This window comes from Drosophila teissieri, chromosome 2L, assembly GCF_016746235.2.
Source record: "Drosophila teissieri strain GT53w chromosome 2L, Prin_Dtei_1.1, whole genome shotgun sequence".
Lineage (NCBI taxonomy): Eukaryota > Metazoa > Arthropoda > Insecta > Diptera > Drosophilidae > Drosophila > Drosophila teissieri.
The window spans coordinates 18,056,179-18,075,335 of record NC_053029.1 but is presented as its reverse complement, the minus strand read 5'-3'; the positions used below and the strand labels follow the sequence as shown (position 1 = coordinate 18,075,335).

The window sequence follows — 19,157 nt, the reverse complement described above, 5'->3', positions numbered from 1 at the left end:
GCAAAAAGTCAAACACGCTTTGCTACTTATGATCGCCATATGGGCAAGGAGAATCGGAACCAAGTACAGTCTGTCTTGGCTAACGACGAAGAGATGCTCTTCAATATGGCATCAGATCAGCACAGATACTTAATTACACACTTTTCCACTCATGCGATATTAACATAACATATGCATGTAATTAAAGTTTGTATATTTGTTCTCGCTTACCACGAGTAATGTTAAGTGATTCACTTTGATATTGTAATAATAATTATGTGAATTTGAATCGTTTTATCGTAAACAGATTTAGCATTCAGAACTATGTACATAGATGCTTTTTAACGAGATACTAAAGGACCTATTTTATCATTTTACTCCGAGCAGAAGATAAAAAAGTTATTTATATGTATATATGTACATATGTACGTACCTACGTATAGGAAATTATAAGATAATAAAAGTAGTATCTACGGCAGTTCCTCTTAGTGAGGAATATAATACAATATATAATGTAAATATAGTATATAATAATTCTTAGCCAGAGCCCACTGTAGCACCAAAACACCACCACCACCCGGGAGAGCCTTGCCAAAAATTAATTACACAAAGTAAACAGCGCAGTCTGCCCGCTCGCTCGTGAGAAATCAAGTTCGGTTCAGTTCAAATTCATTCTCATTCTCATTCGAATCGCCGACGCGAACGGACGTTGAAAGCGAGAAAGAAACCGGTAAAATCTGAGATCCGAAGCAAGCGCGTGCGTGCATGATAGCGAAGAAAAAAGCCATCCGTTTCAGTTAACTACTTACCAAGATCGAATTTCGCCATCGGGCAAATTACTAAAAATACAGAAGTACAACTCCTACCGTCCACTGTGTGTGTTATTTTTTTGGTTTTGGTACTCGCTGTGCCTTTATCGCAAACAAGAACTGATAAAACGAGAAAATATCTCGAGAAACTTGTTTTTGCGCTTTTCTTCTGCGAATTGACGATCGCGGAAGGGAAAAACAAGCAGTAGACAAAACAAGAGTGAAAATATCTGAAAAGCGCACCGTCAGCAGCCCGAGGGGTTTATCTATATAGATGTCGCAGCTTATCATCTCGTGCTGTCTGTGAGATTGTTCTGTGTGCTCGTGTAGTATCTTAAATGCATATGTACATAGAGTGGGTTCATATAAAGTGCGACTAAGCTCGATTGGAAACAGCTGTCGAGTGCCCTTGAGTGGGTGGGCAAGATCGCCATCATCATCATCGTCGTCGTCATTATCATCAGCATCAGCGTCAGCATCTGGAGGCCCCGGTTGCGCTAAGATCACCAGTGTTCATCAATTATGACTGCCGAGACCCTCAAGCCGTTTATAACGCCAACGAGTGCCAACGATGATGGTTTTCCGGCCAAAGCGACCAGCACGGCGACCGCCCAGCGACGCACCCGCCAGCTGATCCCCCTTGTTTTGGGGTTCATCGGTCTGGGGCTGGTCGTTGCCATTCTCGCACTAACGGTAAGTTTCCCTTAGAAGATACATTTACTTCAGATACATTTACTGCCCAATCATTTATTATTGCCCATATCAATCGGCTTTCGCGTTTCTAAACACACCAAAAAGACTCTAAACTGCATAAAATTATATATATTTTATATATTTTCATTAGGATGCTATTAAATGATATATAGAAGGAAACAATGGTGTTATTTAACTTCTCGCCCTTATCATTCCTCTTAAGATAACAAACCATGCTTGAAGATGTATAATTAAAATGTTCTTCATTTGAGGCACTTGGCATACAAATTTATTAGTAATTATTAACCCTTTTTAAATATGTTATACTAATTGTTAATTAGTAATTATAATTGAATTATTATCTTTAGTAATAAATAGTATAACATATTTTAAAATGTTTGTATTACATACACATGTAATTTAGTCTCTTCAGTCGAAATTTAATAGACTTGCTCCATAGATTTAATTAATGAATACAGTTGGAAAAAGATTAAAGTAATCACCTCCAAATTAAATTGGCAATTCCACACTTGAATGCTTATGTTTTTGTTGCTGTGTCATCAATGATTCGTCGGAATTCCGAAGGTGTGGGGATATCAGTTATTGGTGGGAGTTTTCCCAGAATGTAGATAGGAATGAGTTGTTATGGGCTATGTTGTTCAATGATACTTTGGGCGGCCAAGTGGGGAAATCATAATTACTGCCAATATAATGATTGTTTATTTCACACCGATTCTTAAACTTGACAGTAACCGAAATACTTTTGTAGAATTTTTCTCAGAATGGCTTATTTCGCTAAATTAATTTATAATTTCGATAAGTTATCTCTCCAAAAGCCATCACAAAGATAGTTGTATTCATCTGTAAACCAGATTGTTCCAAAAAAGTACTAAGAGCATGAAAACGGAAAGAGATTCCAATCAGCCATGAACCGCTTTTAGACTCTAAACAGCCTCCTATTTTTCGGAAATGTTTATTTCAGTAGCTTGCCAAAATAAATTGCGAATAAATATAAATGCAAATTGGACTTTAACAACGTATGTATAGAGACACCCCCGAAATCCCAATCTAAAAATGAATACTTAACCTCTGGCACGCTTCTGCCTATAAAGCTGTTTGTCACAAAGTCTCATCAACAAAGATGCCAAAATTAAAGACAAAATTCGGCAGATGCATAAATTGAAATGAAAACAGACTTTATGATCCGTGAACGTCGCAGATAGGTTAACTATAATTTGGCATGAAACTATATTTAGAGCGGGGAACTCGGCGGTTTCTTGGCTGATCAAGCGATGTCATCACCGACACGTCTTTAGGCCAAATCGGTTCCTAATGATCCAGCTAATCCAAATAAAGCGGATGCAGATGCTAGAGAAATGTTTATCGGTACATGTCTGTTTTTCCTTTTGTTTTTTTTAAACCGATTTAAATGCCACAGAGTCCGTTCTGCTATTCACTCGGCGCAGATAAATCTTCTACTGGGTCGGTTGTTGTGTCATGTTTTTCGCTGATAACTTTGGGAATGACTGTGCTCGCTGAAATCCGGATTTGAATTGCAGAAGATTAAGTTTGTGGACTTGAATCTGCCGCTTCCCCCACCCAGGACGCCTCCATGACCCACTCAACTTTGGCTTAAGTGAACGGAAATCCTACAATTGACAATTGACTTGTAAATGATTGGCTTCAGCCACTGGCGTACTGACGTGGGCCCTACGTTCGGTTTTCCTCATAAATCTCTGTTAAGTCTTGAAGCACTTTTCGTTGTTTAACTCAATTTCACTGCCCTGTCCACATGCGCCGACATCTGTACAAAGTGACCCTCGTCATCTGGGCCCTCTGGGAAAGTGACAAACTGCAGGCGCTACGATCGATCTACTGATCACCGATAAGCTCCAATGGAAAGTGGTTTACTGGAAACTTAAACATGCGCCTCAAACACGTTTCTTGGGTCGGCGTAAAGTCCATAATTTATACAAGAATTCAGTACAAGTTGCTGAGTGTACCTACATACCTACATATGTACATACATGTGTATACTTCCCCGTCTGCGTGCACAGTGGCTTAAGTTGAGCCATTCTTTTGATTTCGGGTGCCAGTCGAAACTTGAGAAGTGTCTGTATATACGGCCTCTGCTCGGCCCGAATGTTAATGATCCATTAAGCAGATTATGTGGCTGAGTGGCGATCTGCGTACCTCGTCGCCTTCGTATTTCCCTACGAAATCTCTCTCGTCTCGTCTCGCCTCCATCAGTTTGTTCAGTTAGTTTTTATATTTTTCGGGTGTCAAAAGTTCGCGGCACTGGGTGTTATATGATGTGCTGGGCTTTAGCACCAGCTATAGATGTTTAATTGGGGCTGGGGCTACATTAAATTGATTGCCCAATTGCCAATGACCGGGTGATTAGAAACCAGCCTGAATGAGTCTGTAACAATTGAATTATCTTGCAGATCTGGCAGACAACGCGCGTATCGCATCTGGATAAGGAGCTGAAGAGCCTGAAGCGAGTCGTCGATAATCTCCAGCAGCGATTGGGCATCAACTATCTGGATGAGTTCGACGAGTTCCAAAAGGAGGTGAGCAATCGCGTAAATCACTCTGAAACATCAATATTTTGACTCTTCGATGGGCAGGGACTGTAACAATTGCCTCAGGTAAATACAGTTCTCTCGAGTTGTTTACAAAGTCGGAAATAATTGTTATTCTTGAGGCCGATACTTGAGTTTTTAATGAGGGTATATCGAACTGTTGTTCGATATTTGTTGTGGCATTATATTGCAGTTTATTTTTACCGTTGATAGCAAAAACATATAAGGTATCTGTTAGTCGGTAAGCACTGTGCCTCTCTTTCAAAAATAACGCACCAAAAAGTGCCCAGACATACTATGTGGTTATTGTGTGGGACATACAAATATATTTATAGAATTATGTGCTAAAATATAATTTCGGAGCGGTTTCATCTGTTTTTTGTTTCATTCCTTTTGTTAGCTGCGTGGCCAAAAAGCCATGGGAAATTGTCATAGATTATTTAAAGTATAATGTCTCTTTCCGCAGGGAAACACTCAATTCAAAAATGAGGCGCCAGCCGGTCCACGTAATTTATGAGATACAAATCCCCAAGTGACAAAAGGCAAAAGCCCCAATAATTCAGAAAAAATACTAGGTTCTATCAGTAGACATAGTCGTTCAAGGCGAGCGATCGCTTTTGGCTCAATGTGACGATTGATCGAATCTCATCAGATGGCCTAATGGGCGGAGATCGTTTCAAGATTTTAAGATTTATTTTTATTTTGATGGCTGGGCATCTGCGGAGCCAATTCTCTTGAGAGTTTCCTCCGTTTTAAATATACATACATATGTACATATATGTATATTATGTTTCCGAGCGAGGCGCCATCAATTAGGATGATGACGAAACAGCCTGAGCTGCGGGCGTGTGTCTAAAAATGAACGTCCCAATGGATGTGAGATATGTGCCAGGACTGTGCCAGCTGCAGTCACGTACTTGGCCAAGTGTTCTGACCCAAAATGCTGACCCCATCTCTTCGTTGCAGTACGAGAATGCCCTCATCGACTATCCCAAAAAGGTGGATGGCCTCACGGATGAGGAGGACGACGACGATGGTCTGGATTCCGTTGCAGACGGGGAGGACGACGAAGATATCTACGGCCCCGTGGATGACTACGAGGACTACAGTGATATGATAAACAAACTCAACAATGCACACACCGAAACCACGCCCACATCTGAGACGACTGCAGAGGGCGAGGGCGAGACGGACAGTGCATCCTCCGCCTCGAATGATGACAATGTGTTCGATGACTTTACCAGCTATAATGCCCACAAAAAGAAGCACGAGAGGTGAGCACCGATGGAGTTTTCAGGGACATAACGTATTCAGCCTCTGCTTATCCCCTTCACAGGAAATCTCGCTCGATTGCCGATGTACGTCATGAGGAGCAGAATATTCAAGGAAATCACACAGAGCTGCGCGAAAAGGCATCGAATGAGGCAATTTCCAAAGAGAGGTGAGTACAACGCTCTGGTAAATACAGGCCAGGAAAATCCATTAATGAATTATAACGGTATATCTTATAGACTTAGGTAAGATTGTTAACTGTGTAACTAAAACACATATATATTTTTTTTTTTGCATTTGAAGCCCGGCACCACTTCACCACCGCCGCAGGATGCATTCCCGCAGTCGCCACCTCTTGGTCCGCAAAGGTGTGTAGTGTAGAAAACCGATACAATTGGCAGAAATCGAATACCAAATCTCTGTTTGCACCTCTGTTAATTTGCAGGTGAATCTCTTCTTTCAGCCAGATCCGACGACTCGAGGCCAGCAGCCCACTTCCACCTGAGTAGCAGACGGCGCCACCAAGGGAGTATGGGTAGGGAGATGCTTGCGCCAAATGTGCCTCAGGCAACCTAATGAACTTACTTCTTGATTTTCACAGGCTACCATGGAGATATGTATATAGGAAATGATAACGAGAGAAACTCTTATCAGGGACACTTTCAAACGCGCGATGGCGTCTTGACGGTGACCAATACGGGTCTATATTACGTATACGCCCAGATTTGCTACAATAACTCGCACGACCAGAACGGATTTATCGTCTTTCAAGGGGACACTCCGTTCCTGCAGTGCCTGAACACGGTGCCCACCAACATGCCACATAAGGTGCACACCTGCCACACGAGTGGTCTGATCCACCTGGAACGAAACGAGAGGATCCACCTAAAGGACATTCACAACGATCGCAATGCCGTTCTGCGGGAGGGGAACAACCGAAGCTACTTTGGCATCTTCAAGGTGTAAAATTGAGAGATTATCCCCGGTCAGGAGATGGAATACCAGTTTAAGCTTTAGTCCCCGCGACTGCTCGTGAATGCGGTTCGTCGCCAGCGTGAATCCATTAGTTCGTAGTACCTAGTCTTAGTCACTCATCACCTAATCTCAATCGGAATCACGTATACTGCATGGATAAGCCAGAAAACGGAGGAAAATCATATTTATTTTGTATATACTCGTTCGACTCTAAACAGTGAATAAAAATATATGTAGCTTTACATTAAATGTCTGTTACCCGCTCAATTGAAAATAATCTTAGCATTTGCAATTCGAATCCCACATGAAGAGGCATTCAAAGGAGATTTTCCCCGCTTTATTTGCGCAATTCCTGCTTACTATGGTCTTTATTAAAAATCGTGAATGGAATTTCGTCAAAGGGCAGGGCAATTGCTTTGCCACTGAATAATATCCGGACCGGGAGTTGTGCTGCAGCTCGAGCGTCCGTCCCGGGCAACATCTGCATCATCGTCATGGAAACTACAGGAGAGCTGGGAAGTCCGGACTTCCCAGTCTTGTTTCCCACCTATTTGGAGAATTCGGACAATTGGACACGAAGGGGAGGCTAAGGTACAGTCATCAGTCTTGCAGACTTCATGTACAAGAAAATATTGAGGTGGCATTTTCACGATAAGCTTGATTGCTCAAATAATCAATTAGTTATACCTTGTGTTGCCTAGTGAACATTTCTTGAAAACAATTAGGGAAGATATTTGGAACTAGATGGCGTCATCATTAACCAAGAAGATAAGTTATATGAGTACTTTACACGTCACATGAGTTTCCTATTCAAGAGGAATATGTTTATTATGCCAGTTTAAGAGAAGTTTAACGCAGAATTAAAATGACAAGAAATGGTTCCGCATTGTAGGCCCTACCTCTATGCTGAATACTTATTTTTATTCCCCATTTTCCGCCCTCCTGAAATCAAATTTCGAGTGGTTGAGAGGGCCAACTCCGGAAATGATTGAAGAACGAATGCATGCTGATTGTCGGGCGGGCGGAGTAACAGGTGGCTCGGATTCAGGTCCTGCCGATGGGAGAGCAACAGTTCGTTCCCGGAATTTGTATGTGCTCTTGGCCTGCCCAGAACGTGGGTACATAACCCCCAGCTGCAGCTCCGTCAGATGTTCCGTGTGCCATGCGCACTGGCCAGGAATTGGCAACCAGGCCCGAACTTGCTGGGGAAATGGGGAAATGGCATCCTGACAGCCGGAAAGCTTTCGACTATTTACCTGGACAATACGGCTGTTTACCATCCGATTGCCCGATTGCATCCGAAGTCAAAGCGCATTTATGTGTATTTTGCATGCAGAGCCTGGAAATTGGCATTTGTTTCTGATTTCAGTGCAGTGTGTTTCGCCTTCTCTTTCAAAGTAGTCGAAGTAGTTAAGTTGTAGGATCTGCAGAAAATAAGTGGCCCGAAATGGTGAGTCGGAAATCTATATCGGGAACGAAGTGAAAATGTCAACAGGTGGCATTTAAAATGAATTGGCGAATTTCTACTGCTGAACCGAACCATATAATATACATATTTTAAGTACATCGAATTTTAGCGTTCTTCAATTAAAAATCCATAGACTGGAATCTCTAAAGAATGTGTAGATTGCAAGTACTATTCGGCCTTCTGGCCCAGCTTGGCTTGAATCTCGTTAAGGGTTTTTCCCTTCGTCTCGGGAATCAGGAAAAGTATGAATACAAAGGCGGCAACCGAGAATCCGAAGAAGATCGCGAAGCACGCTGTAGCTCCAATACTGTCGTTAAGAACCGGAAAGAGAAGGGTAACAATAAAAGCAAACAACCAATTTGTAGTCCCGGCTATCGATCCTGCCAGGGCCTTAACGTCCTCGGCGAAGAGCTCGGCCATCATTAACCAGGGGACAGGACCGAATCCCAGGGAGAACCCGATAATAAAAATGCAAACGGCCATCAGGGCCAGCCAACCGACTCCAGATTTCATCAACAAGCCAAAGTAAATTGCCATGATCAGGGTGCTGATACCCATCATGAACGCGGAGACCATCAGGAGTATCTTGCGACCGATTTTCTCAATTACCAGGATCGAGACGATGGTGGCGATCGCCTGCACAATACCCACTATAATCGTGGATATTCGGGGCTCCAGTGTCGAACCTGCCTTCTCAAAGATGAATGTGGTATAGAAAATGATCGCATTGATGCCCGTCATCTGCTGGAACAGCATGAGACCGATGGAGAGAAACAGTCCCTTGAGGGTAACCTTGCGGCAGAGTGTTTTTCCAATGCTGGACTTCTCCTTTTGTCCCTCGGCGCTCATTTCCTTCAGCTCAGCGCCTACATCCGCATCCTTACCTCGCAGAAATTTCAGCGATTTCTCCGCCTTCTCGGGGTTTCCCTTTTGTGCCAAATAAACCGGAGATTCCGGCATCCAAATCAGCAATACGAAGAAGATTATGGGCAAGACGGCGCACGCAATGTTAAAGTAGAAGGTCTTCACAAAGCCTCCAACCACAAAGGCGTACAGAATCCCAAAGACGATGAGCAGCTGAAAGAAGCATCCCATGATGCCGCGGTACTGCACCTGGGCTATCTCAGTGACGTACATAGGACAAGCCACGCAGAAGGCTCCTCCGCAGAATCCCACTATGAAGCGTCCGACCAGCAGCATTGCTATATGCTTCGCCAGGATGATCAGCAGCCATCCGATGAAGAATGGTGGCAGCAGGGCCAGCATTGTGATCTTCCTCCCGATCTTGGTAATGAGCACGCCCACCGGAATGCACGAGAACGCTGCTCCCAGAGTCATCAGAGATCCCACTAGGCCCCATTCCGTTTGTCCAGGGGTAAAGTCGTACGCGCCGGAATTCTTGACTTCTTTTTCCACTGGTCCCGACCAGCCGATCACAGCGCCTAGGCAAAAGGCGCCTAACGCGCCGATGAAACCAACAATAAACTGAGCTACGGCTCCCATTTTGAATTTTAATGGACTAAGAAAACAGTGTTCGATTTATATTGAGGAAATTTCGAAACTGAAGAAATGGACTCAAAGTATGTGTGTCTACAGTGTCTAAGCCTACCTAATAGCAATATTACTACTACTACTAAACTTAAGATATATGTATATACAATCCAGGTTATATTAAATTTTTCGAGAAGTATGTAACAGGTAGAAGGAAGCAGGAAATCTTGTAAATTTCTATAGATTTACCAAACAAATTTTGGACACCCATCTAACACCCAGAAATCGCTCAAAACTTCCACGGCCAACACTTTTGAAAGATTTTAAATTTCATCTATTTTAAAATTTTATCATTTCTCCTCCGCACTTCCAATAGCTGATTAACAGGTACCTGATAGTCGGTACATTCTATATTGTATTTATTTGTTTTGCTTATTATTACCGCTAAGTCAACCAAAATTTTAAATTGCTCGTTTGCACTGCCATGGCCGAGTAACAAGTATCTGATAGTCGAAAAACCCGATTTAAACGTTCGCTCTCTTTTCTTTTGCTTTGGGGTTCTGAATCGTGTTTTTTTTAAATTAATTATTATTAATACCATTATTTGTAAGCATTTTGTGCAGTGTCTTACCGAACGAAGCTCGGCTGCAGCTGAAAGCTTTCTCTCTGCGCCCCCAAGCTCCCCCCGGCCACGCCCCCGCCTTCCACCTGCCACACGCGAGGACGAGGAGCAGGCGCTCGGAGAGCTTCGGGTGCCGTCGGTCCTCGCGGGTCCTGTATAAAGCATGGAAGCTCCAGAGACTGGCGACACTCTTGGTTCCGCCTTGGCTGAGCACAGAGGTGGGTACAGTGGCTACTGGCTGGCAGTGACGAGTGCTTCCTGTGTGGTGCTGGCGTAGGCGTGACGCCATGTTGTGAAAAGTGTCTGGCAGAAAGTGGAAAATTCGCAAGGAAAACTGCACTCGAGAGTCGCGATAAACAGCATAGTTAAAACAATCCAAGTGAGTTGTGGAAAGTGCTAACTTTTTGGCCAGGGTTTTGTGTGTGGCAGGGAAATTACGCAAATGTTGCACAGCATTTTCCGTTTCCATTGATTTCGCTGGTGGGCGTGTATATATATATATATATATATATATATATATATGGATATATTTTATGCGTGGAAGGGCGAAGCGCAGCCAAAATAATTGCGTACAATTCATTTGCAACTCCCGGGATTCACTAATTGGACAATGGAGCTGATGAATTGTTTCTTGGCCTGTTGACAAAGTACCTCGGGCATTTCCCTGAATATCTGATACATACACACGGTCGCAAAATCTTGGCTAACAAGTTGGCAACTGCCCCCAGGACAGGACATTTGCCTCGGTGGCCTTAAATATTTTAAGGCAAAAAGCTTTCCCGGCCCCTAATTAGCCGCTTCCTTTGCCGCCAGAATGCATTCACATTCACTTAGTCGCCGGCCAAAAGCCCGACTCAATTTGTCCCAATTCCCGCAAAAGGATCTGTTTTCTAGCGCAAAATGTCCGGGAGCAGGACTCCTGTTATAAGTGTATATATAGAGCAGTTGTATCCATGGTTGCTGCGACAAATTCAATTAGGACGCTAATTTAAATGCCCTGCTGGGTCGCATTTGTTCGGTCGGGAAATCTGATTGGCGAGAGGCAGAGCCTTTTCAGCAGAAACTCAATAAATTATTAGCACTGACTCCGTTTGATGTTGGAGACGGAAGACGACAGCGGCATCAATCAATATTAATCATACGCCCCGTGCACCACTTGAGCTGTGTGCAGTGATTCCCACTAACCCGTACCTTATAAAGGTTTTAGTTGCTTGAATTGATTATAATCGAATTATAAGAATTAAAACGACGTTTAAGAAGCAATGCATATTAATCATACGCCCTGTTAGCCAAACAAAATGTGGGTTAGCAGAAGTTCTAGAAAGAACGAGTTTTGACTGCTCAGCTTAGCAGAATGGTATCTTTTCTTACATAGGTTGCTCCTATTTCTTTCCTATTTAAATATAATTGTTGTCATAATTATTTAAAAATGGATATAAATGATTAAAAATCCAAAAGAAACATAGACTTCTCATAACATTTTTTTGCAAAACTATAACTGAAATCTTTGTAGGAGAAACTGTATCATAAGCCAGGCCAAATGAAAATACTTCTTCAAAGTTAGTATAGGTATCCTTGGAAACTTTAAAATGTTCGCTTACCCCAATGCGGTTTGTACTTCAGGCTATAATAACATTAGCCTTATATCTGAATTAAAAATAAGGTATACGGAGTAGTCCCATTTTATTTCCCTCCACATCATAAGTGCCTTATAAGATGGCTTGTAGGAACTGCAACATCCCGATCAACAGGCATGTGGCTGGGAAACCCTTTGCAATCGAGGGGAAATGGAATCTGCTTTATGCAGCTGCGTTTAATCTGGATTAGAGCGAAGGCACAGACACAAAAACATCAACAACTGGGGGACTTGCTTTCTTAGACAAAAGCCAGCCAAGCAGCAATAATACAATGAAAGGAGACTGAGACGAGTGAACAGCTGCAGGCGAGACGCAAATAGGGTTCTTCACCAGCGCGGGAGTGGCCATAGAAGCGCAGGAAAAGCCAAGGAAAACGAATGAAAAGCGTCGGCTGCCTTGACATTTAATAGGGGGAAAATGAAAAGCAAACGTGGCCACCACAGGTATGAGCCAAGTGAGAAGAGCATGAGAATAACTATGGAGAAGAGTGGTAGTAAGTAGTGGGTAGTGGGCGTCCTGGAGTGATTACCATATATTCTTCTTCCAAGCCATATATTCCGTCCGAGAAATGCGTAGCATACTTATGTGCGCCACCATGGAACTGAGCACAAGCGGAGGAGCGAATAAATAAGGACGGGATGAGCATTTCAATGGCAGTTGGCATCCGAGCAGCAATTCAAGTTTCCCATAATTGTCAGCTTGGCTTTTGTCAGCGGCCAAGAATGTCGGAAGTCAGGCAGGAGAGTACAATAGCTCCTCGGATAAAGTTTTCCCCTATAATTTGCCAAGCACGCTGGATACTTGCAGGCACATTGGAATTTTATTGATTTATATTCCTTGGTCCTTTCAATATGCATGATGCTGTGGGATTTGCTTCATTAGTCAGTCGGATGAAATGGGCAGATTATTCAAATACTTCGTGCGGCGTAAGCCCTGAATTTTCGGGTACCTGCTGCTCGTTTGCATAATTAAGCGGGGAAATATGGAATTTCACACGCCATCAAGTGGCCGCGAAAAGATGACACCCGATACACACTCACAACACTCACTCAAACACCGACCAAAAACCCCCCCTCTATGACACATACACATACATTCATGCACGGAAAGGACAACGCTTTAAAGTGCAAATGTAATTAAAAGTTTTTTACGCACCTGTCGGAAACGTGTCGGGCGTAAAATCCATTTTAATCGCGTACGTTCAACACCTAACTGGTTTTTCTAAGCCACGTTTTCCGATCGAAGTCTTAAATAATAAGTTTTAAAAGGGTTTACTTGTCTTTAAAAGTCTTTAAATGACTAGACTTTAGAACCTTTCGAAAATGTCGTCTTGTTTTATAACAATGTGTTTAATTGTTCTTATATATACACATAAAAAGATTAAGACAGAAATCTTTTTTAAAAGATAAAATATGAATGATAAAATATGAAGGAAAGTTTAAAGGATAATCTTCGAAATACAATATGGGTTTATCGTCAGAATTATATGTATTTTGTTTGCAATATTTTAAATTCTCTTTTCCAGATTTAGGAGCCCCATTTGGTGTCAGAGTGAAAGAAGGAGAGCAGCTAGCGAGGCAATGGCCAACCGATTTGTAGGCCCCAGTGGTGCCATGGTGGTGCTGCTGGCGGTGGTGCAGTGCATCCTAGCGACACCACAACGCACCGCCGCATTTTCGCTGCAGGCGGCCGTGGATGAACTGCATCGTCGGGAGGCGGCGAAGTATCCACTGAACGCGCCTCCGCAACCCGCTTTGGACGACTGGGAAGAAGGTGAGTGAGGGGGCTGGGCGAATCCGGCCGGGAAATTGGTTTTCCTCAGGGAAAAGCGCAGACCTTCACCTTTGCCGGCGTAAGTTAATCAAGCAATTCCCCATGAAATTTGAACTTTGATTAACGTTAAGGTTATGGTGAAACTAGAGCGAACGCCAGGCAAGACCTTTAGGATGCTCTAACCTACGCGGTAGCTTATCAATTTTTAATGCATACCCTGTACTTGTCGATTAACTAGCTGTGTGTGCTTGAACAACAAAAAGTGTGGAAAAAGTTGTCTGAAAATTGTTCGCAAACAGTATCATTTTTAATGTATTTCTTTAAAGAACCTTTAGATGTCTTAACTTTTTTGCAGAATATAATATCTTAAACCTAGTAAATAGTAATAAAAGTAACAAATAAGTAAATAAAAATATATATTTTGATAGTTTTTAAAATGCTTGCTATTTGATGCGGCTTTAATAAGTAAACTTTGTATTTGAACCCTAGCGCAAGATTTTTTTTAAAACTAAACCGAATTGGTGAAATATTTTTAATATTACTCGAAATTATAATCAAACAATATTTGAATACGTGCATAAAACTCTAAAGATTAGATTTTAAAGTTAAAAAATTAATAATACGTAGTCATTTGGGAGTGAATTCTGTCATCTACTGCTGATATCTGTTCCGTGACGCACATTCCTCCATATGCCAATATATGTACATATGTATACGAGTATAAGCCGAGATATTATTATTAGATTTGCGTGGCTGCTACTGAAGATGGGTCGTCAACTGCATGTGTAGATTATGAAACCACAAGTCGTGGCTGAAGTCTGAAAGTGATATCCATCACAGGCAGATGAAAGCAGAGTGGCAGAGTGGAAAGTAGAAGTTGGGAAGCCGCATGCGGAGTGCACGTGCCTCGGATAGCCGATCCCCAAGCACAGATTTTCCGGATTTCCCCTCACTGTCACATGGACCGCTGTTACTTTTCCTCGTTTCCTTTTCTTTTCTCTTTTGGCCACTCCACCTCTTCACCAACCCCTCTTCACCACCCCCGCTCGCACAGATGGCGATTTATTTGGCAAGAATAGGAATCGGAATCGCCATCGAGTTAATAAGGCACTTGGCAAGTACTTAGAACGCGACGAGGACAACTACGGTCCGGATCACAACCTGGGATTGGGCTTGGGTCTGGGCATGGGGCTGGGACTCGATGACGGAGGCGACTTGGGCCCCAGCAATCCGTCCGATGAGAAGAGAAAGCGTTTCTCCTCGTTTCGGGAACGTGACGAGCAGTTTGGTAAGTCGCAACCACAGCACTGAAAATCACGCACCTCAAAATGGCTACTCACTATGAAGGTCCTTCACGTAGCACTGCACAATGCTAGTTTGCTGTTTTATTTGTAATTGATTGGAAACATGTGAGCATGATAGCCCCCAGCAAAGGTGAATTATAGTTAAACTCTGTTGCCCCAATTTCATTCCTCACCCCATTAAATATATGAGATTGTATAATCATAGATATCACGTTTTCATAAAATAGTTAGGGAGCAATTTCATTTGGTGGCAGTAGTAGTTCATTCAAGTGCTTGTATATTATAATTTACAGCTTAAATTGATGTGTTTCGTCTATAAATTCCAAAGCTCTCAATAGAATGACAGCATATTTTAAGAACCTTTTTCCTTAAACATCCTGATTGAGGAGCGCACTAATGGACAAGTTTTAGCACCTTGCCCCCCAAGTGGCTACTTTTGAATGCGAATCACCGAAAACAATTTATGGGTCTAATCCTTAAGTGCTATTATCCTGACCCAAACTGTGGACATCCATGAGCTTCTGGGAGCATGCGTCCACTTCAGGAGCCAGCGGAGTATGGAGTGGATTGGGCCAACAATGGCCTGGCTGAAACCACTTAGCTCCGATTAACTTGTGAGTGCTGAGTGGGACGATGGATGTCGCTGTACTCCAGAGTCCCGATGATGAATGCAATCAGCTGGAAGCGGCTCAGGACCGACAGATCCTGCCTGTCTCCCTGTCATTTGATTTAATGGCCGGCCGACGCAGCAACTTGAGGCATGTCCTCCACACACACGGCCAGGATTTATCGACTGTCTTTATCCCATATTATGTTTTTGCCAAGGTCAAAGTTAAGTCATTTTTCATTGATCGGAAAACCAAACGAAGAAAATCAAGATATTTATCAAGTTTTTATGCCTTAATTTTATCCCACTGCTTTATTTAAATTATTTTGGATTCTTATGGTTATTTCTCTTTATGTCTTGCACAAATTATAGCTTTTGATTATATTTGGTCAGTGTGGCTAAAAATAAAATAACAATAAAATAACAATGGATGGCATGGTTATTTTAAAAATCATTGCCAACGAATAAATCAAAACGTACAAGTATATGTTAATTCACTCATTCAGTAAACTAGAAGACCAAATTAATTTCCCAAATTGCTTCTCCAATTCTTTTTCAGATGGACCCGCACCTTCGGCCTTCCGAGAGCGTGAAATCCAGCCTCTGAATGCAGAGCCCGCACACAACGAGCTGACGGAGCAGTTTCTGCGCGAGATCGAAGAGGCCAGGGATCGGGATGCAGTGCGTCAATGGTGGCGCCATCTGGACCAGGCGAAAACCCAACAGGACCCGGAACAGGAAGCCGAGCAGTTCGAGCAGAAGAAGCGGATGCGAGTGCCCCCTTACTACTTGCTGATGCAGAAGAAGCGCTCCTATCCGGTTCTCCCTTGGTTGCCGTATAATGGCGACAAGAGGAAGCGCTTCCCGGTGGCCAAGAGGAGCACCAGCAACTCCAATCCGGAATCTCCGTTGGCCAGAACCGATGAGCGAGTGGCCCAGGAGCTGAGCGAGCTGTTCGGCAAGCCCGGAGAACCCCAATCGCATCCCGAGGAGAAACGCAAGCGGTCGGCGGATGAGCAGCCAAAGGTGACGACCAAACTTCCTGAATCCCCGCCAGCCACCGCCACCGCCTTGGGGGATATGCGTCTGGAGATCAACTTTCAACGGGTTAACATCACGCCCAAGGAGACGCCCACATCCGCTCCAGCGGGCGCCGGTGAAATGGTTCAGCATGGCGGCCACGCCGGTCATCACGGTGGCCACGTGCCTGGAATGTCCCCCGAGTATCACCATCGCAAACGAAGTGATCACGCGCATGGCGAGAACGCCGAGGATCCGGAGGCTGACGAGCATGACGAGGAGGGTGAGGAGAGCTCCGACGAGGATGACCACGACGAGTTTGACGAGGAGGATGGGGAAGCTGACCTGGAGGCCGAGGAAGCCGAGGAGCGACGGCGCAAGAAGAAACGAGCTGCAGCCAGTCTATCTGGAAATGGTGGGAGCCCTAAACACCTCCATGCACCCACTGTGGGTCACCTGATGCTCCGGGCAAAGAAGTCCATAGATTGGTCGCAATACTTCGGACTGGATCGCAAGAAGAAGTCTTTGCAGAAAACAGAGTGAGTTTTGGCGGGAGATTACTTTCTAAAACATTTCTTATGGACTACACAAATTGAACCCCAAACAGAACCCTAAAGAAACGCAGTGAAACGGATAGCAGCACCAATAATGATGAAGAAAATGACGATGACAGCTCCGAGGCGGAGAAAAAGAAGCGCGACTTCGATGCCGAGAAACTGGACAGCATGGACAAGAAGCTGCAGTCCATCGAGGACTTCATCATCGACGAGACCATCAAGTATACGGGAGCCCACGAGGGCCTCAACAGCAAGGACGACATCCGCAGAATCAAGGACCATGTCCTCTCCCGCCTGGCAACCGCTTACAGTCTGGAAAAAATGCGCCGGGCTCTGGATAAGCTGAGGAGATCAGTGGACAACGAGAGTCACCTCATGCGCAATACCATCGAACCGGAATCCGAGGAGAACGCGCTGGACTCCAATTACTGGCTGACCAAACAGTCGGTGAAGAAGGAGCAGGCGGATCAACTGGCGGAGTGAGTAGTGTGCTTCTATCTACAATATTTCGGTGTGCATATCTGGCTTTTCCCCCAGAGACTCGAAACCACCCAAGGACATGGAAAAAAAGAAGCGCAGTGGCTATTTGCGCTATCCGGAGCAGCCAAATACCATGGAGGAGGCCCTCAGCCTGGGCAGCGCCCCCTACGAGACCCTAAACGACGCCTACCTGGGCAACAAGAACTACATAGTGGGCTCCAACCAGTGCCCCATCATCGAGTCCATGGCGGAGCGCTGTCGGGGCGTCGATCTCATCTCCGGGGACATTAACCAGGAGCTCCTGCCCCTCTGCGGCGTTCACCAGATATGCTACCTATGTGTAAGTGGTCCGCCTTCAGTTGGTGTGCCTGTTGCTTGCTTAAAGTATTTTGCAAGACAGCCTGCTTTGTTTCTTCAAGTGTAGTTTGCTAAAGCCTAAACCTATGGTATTTGTGTTTCCAGGGTGCCTCGCAGGTGGCCTGCGACTATCAGTACTTGGCGGAGGCGGACGGCGTTTGCGGCGACAGCAATGAGTGCCAGTCGGCGGCCCGCTCCATCCTGATGATCCTGCGGGGATCCCACGGCCGGCAGCTGGGTCCTCGGGAGTGCTTGAAGAACCCCTGCTTGTACAGGGCCATGCGGGAGATCGGGCTTTAAGCGGACTATTCCGGATTGCCGCACAGTGTTTTCCTATTGTCTTTTCGCGTGCGTTTAAAAAAAAGCATAAATCGAAAATGATAATGATAATGAAAAACGCGTAATGCAACCCAGAGAGAGAAGATTACAATATGAGCCCAAAAACCAAACAAAAAAACCAACATAAAAACCTTGCTGAACTGGCAAAAATCAAACGATTGATTCAAAACCAAATAGTCGTCGCATACAAAGACATAATATTTTGATGGATTTTCCTGTCCGCCTCGCGGGGCGGCAGCAGCCAACTAGAGTTTACCAGATACCTAAAGAGATGCATATAGATATATATACAATTTGGATTTAGTTAATCGCAGTAGACGCCCGATGCGGCCCGATTTATTTGGTTTAAGTGTTCAGCGTGAAATGGAATTTTTCGAAACATATTTGCACGTTTTATGGGTGTTTAAGTGTACAAACGTGATCATAGACGAAACATACATATGCGTAACCAATACATACAAGTATCTAATCCACAACCTGCTTCTTAAGTAACTCAACTCGCTTGACATTCTAAGGAAATGGAAAGGCAGAGCTCACATTGGCAGCTAGTCCTCCACAGTCACCGCCAGAATTCTTCGATTCGCTTTTGACTTGGATGTGTGCACATACACCATACACCACACACCAACACCATACACGTTACACCATATATACTACATGGCACATACACATAGCAAATACCATATATAACGATTTTAGCCTACACCGGGAAAAACTATGTATCTTTGCGAACACCACTTGCAGAGCAACTAACTATCTGAGACTTCTCTCTCCGCATTACTTGTCTACTGATGAACATATACATTAATGTGTTTCAACGTGCTTACAATAAATGGACATAACTAAGACAAATATTTGAAGCTCTAACAAATCTATAGATGTGATTATTAATATATACAAGGAGTTTAATAAATGTGTAAATCTTTTAGGGCCAGCATATACCAATCTGAACAACAGCAAGACGTTTGGTTGCGAAATCAAAATATTATTAATGTATTTACATAAACGAACAAATATATATTTAAACTTGATGTATATGCTACAGTTTGAAAAACAAAACAAAACAAGATCCGTATTTGAAAATATTTATTGCTATACAGTTATCATAAATGTCAAATATAAATATATCGGGAATATCCCAAAACCTGAAGGCATTTCTTCCTTTGGGTGTTGTCAAGTTATTGGGCTG

At 43.7% G+C, this 19,157-nt stretch overlaps 3 protein-coding genes across 8 annotated transcripts; 2 read left to right on the top strand and 1 right to left on the bottom strand.

Annotated features, from left to right (window-relative positions):
- The first annotated feature begins 652 nt into the window (after positions 1 to 652).
- On the top strand, positions 653 to 6,562 carry LOC122618799 (protein eiger). Of its 2 annotated transcripts, none has more exons than XM_043795388.1 (7): positions 653 to 1,481; positions 3,929 to 4,054; positions 5,033 to 5,340; positions 5,403 to 5,507; positions 5,642 to 5,706; positions 5,802 to 5,873; positions 5,940 to 6,562. In XM_043795388.1, exons 1-7 carry the CDS (start codon positions 1,311 to 1,313, stop codon positions 6,302 to 6,304), a joined length of 1,212 nt encoding a protein of 403 aa, XP_043651323.1. In that variant the 5' UTR covers positions 653 to 1,310; the 3' UTR covers positions 6,305 to 6,562. The 2 variants fall into 2 exon arrangements, with proteins under 2 accessions (XP_043651323.1, XP_043651314.1); XM_043795379.1 differs by having other exon boundaries at positions 5,784 to 5,873.
- A 1,149-nt stretch (positions 6,563 to 7,711) lies between these two features.
- LOC122626150 (histone acetyltransferase KAT6A) lies at positions 7,712 to 19,118 on the top strand. 4 transcript variants are annotated; one of them, XM_043806302.1, is made up of 7 exons: positions 7,712 to 7,763; positions 13,057 to 13,304; positions 14,359 to 14,592; positions 15,775 to 16,774; positions 16,843 to 17,271; positions 17,330 to 17,612; positions 17,735 to 19,118. In XM_043806302.1, exons 2-7 carry the CDS (start codon positions 13,112 to 13,114, stop codon positions 17,927 to 17,929), a joined length of 2,334 nt encoding a protein of 777 aa, XP_043662237.1. In that variant the 5' UTR covers positions 7,712 to 7,763; positions 13,057 to 13,111; the 3' UTR covers positions 17,930 to 19,118. The 4 variants fall into 4 exon arrangements, with proteins under 4 accessions (XP_043662237.1, XP_043662236.1, XP_043662235.1 ...); XM_043806301.1 differs by lacking the exon at positions 7,712 to 7,763 and adding an exon at positions 10,092 to 10,112; XM_043806300.1 differs by lacking the exon at positions 7,712 to 7,763 and adding an exon at positions 10,098 to 10,273.
- Positions 7,838 to 9,389, bottom strand: LOC122626152 (facilitated trehalose transporter Tret1). Of its 2 annotated transcripts, XM_043806305.1 has the most exons (2): positions 8,917 to 9,279; positions 7,838 to 8,858 (listed from the first exon to the last, which is right to left on the bottom strand). In XM_043806305.1, the coding sequence occupies exons 1-2, from the start codon at positions 9,139 to 9,141 to the stop codon at positions 7,950 to 7,952; spliced, it is 1,134 nt and encodes a 377-aa protein (XP_043662240.1). In that variant the 5' UTR covers positions 9,142 to 9,279; the 3' UTR covers positions 7,838 to 7,949. The 2 variants fall into 2 exon arrangements, with proteins under 2 accessions (XP_043662240.1, XP_043662239.1); XM_043806304.1 differs by having other exon boundaries at positions 7,838 to 9,389.
- Positions 19,119 to 19,157: the final 39 nt, after the last annotated feature.

Excerpts from the sequence above, each read along its gene's own strand:
- LOC122626150 (XM_043806302.1), top strand. The coding sequence starts at position 13,112 with ATGGCCAACCGATTTGTAGGCCCCAGTGGTGCCATGGTGGTGCTGCTG. Across the intron at positions 13,305-14,358 it reads TTTGGACGACTGGGAAGAAG|ATGGCGATTTATTTGGCAAG; the intron begins GTGAGTGAGGGG and ends CCGCTCGCACAG. Across the intron at positions 17,272-17,329 it reads CAGGCGGATCAACTGGCGGA|AGACTCGAAACCACCCAAGG; the intron begins GTGAGTAGTGTG and ends CTTTTCCCCCAG.
- LOC122618799 (XM_043795379.1), top strand. The coding sequence starts at position 1,311 with ATGACTGCCGAGACCCTCAAGCCGTTTATAACGCCAACGAGTGCCAAC. Across the intron at positions 5,341-5,402 it reads CACAAAAAGAAGCACGAGAG|GAAATCTCGCTCGATTGCCG; the intron begins GTGAGCACCGAT and ends TCCCCTTCACAG. Across the intron at positions 5,707-5,783 it reads CCACCTCTTGGTCCGCAAAG|GTGAATCTCTTCTTTCAGCC; the intron begins GTGTGTAGTGTA and ends GTTAATTTGCAG.
- LOC122626152 (XM_043806304.1), bottom strand. The coding sequence starts at position 9,284 with ATGGGAGCCGTAGCTCAGTTTATTGTTGGTTTCATCGGCGCGTTAGGC.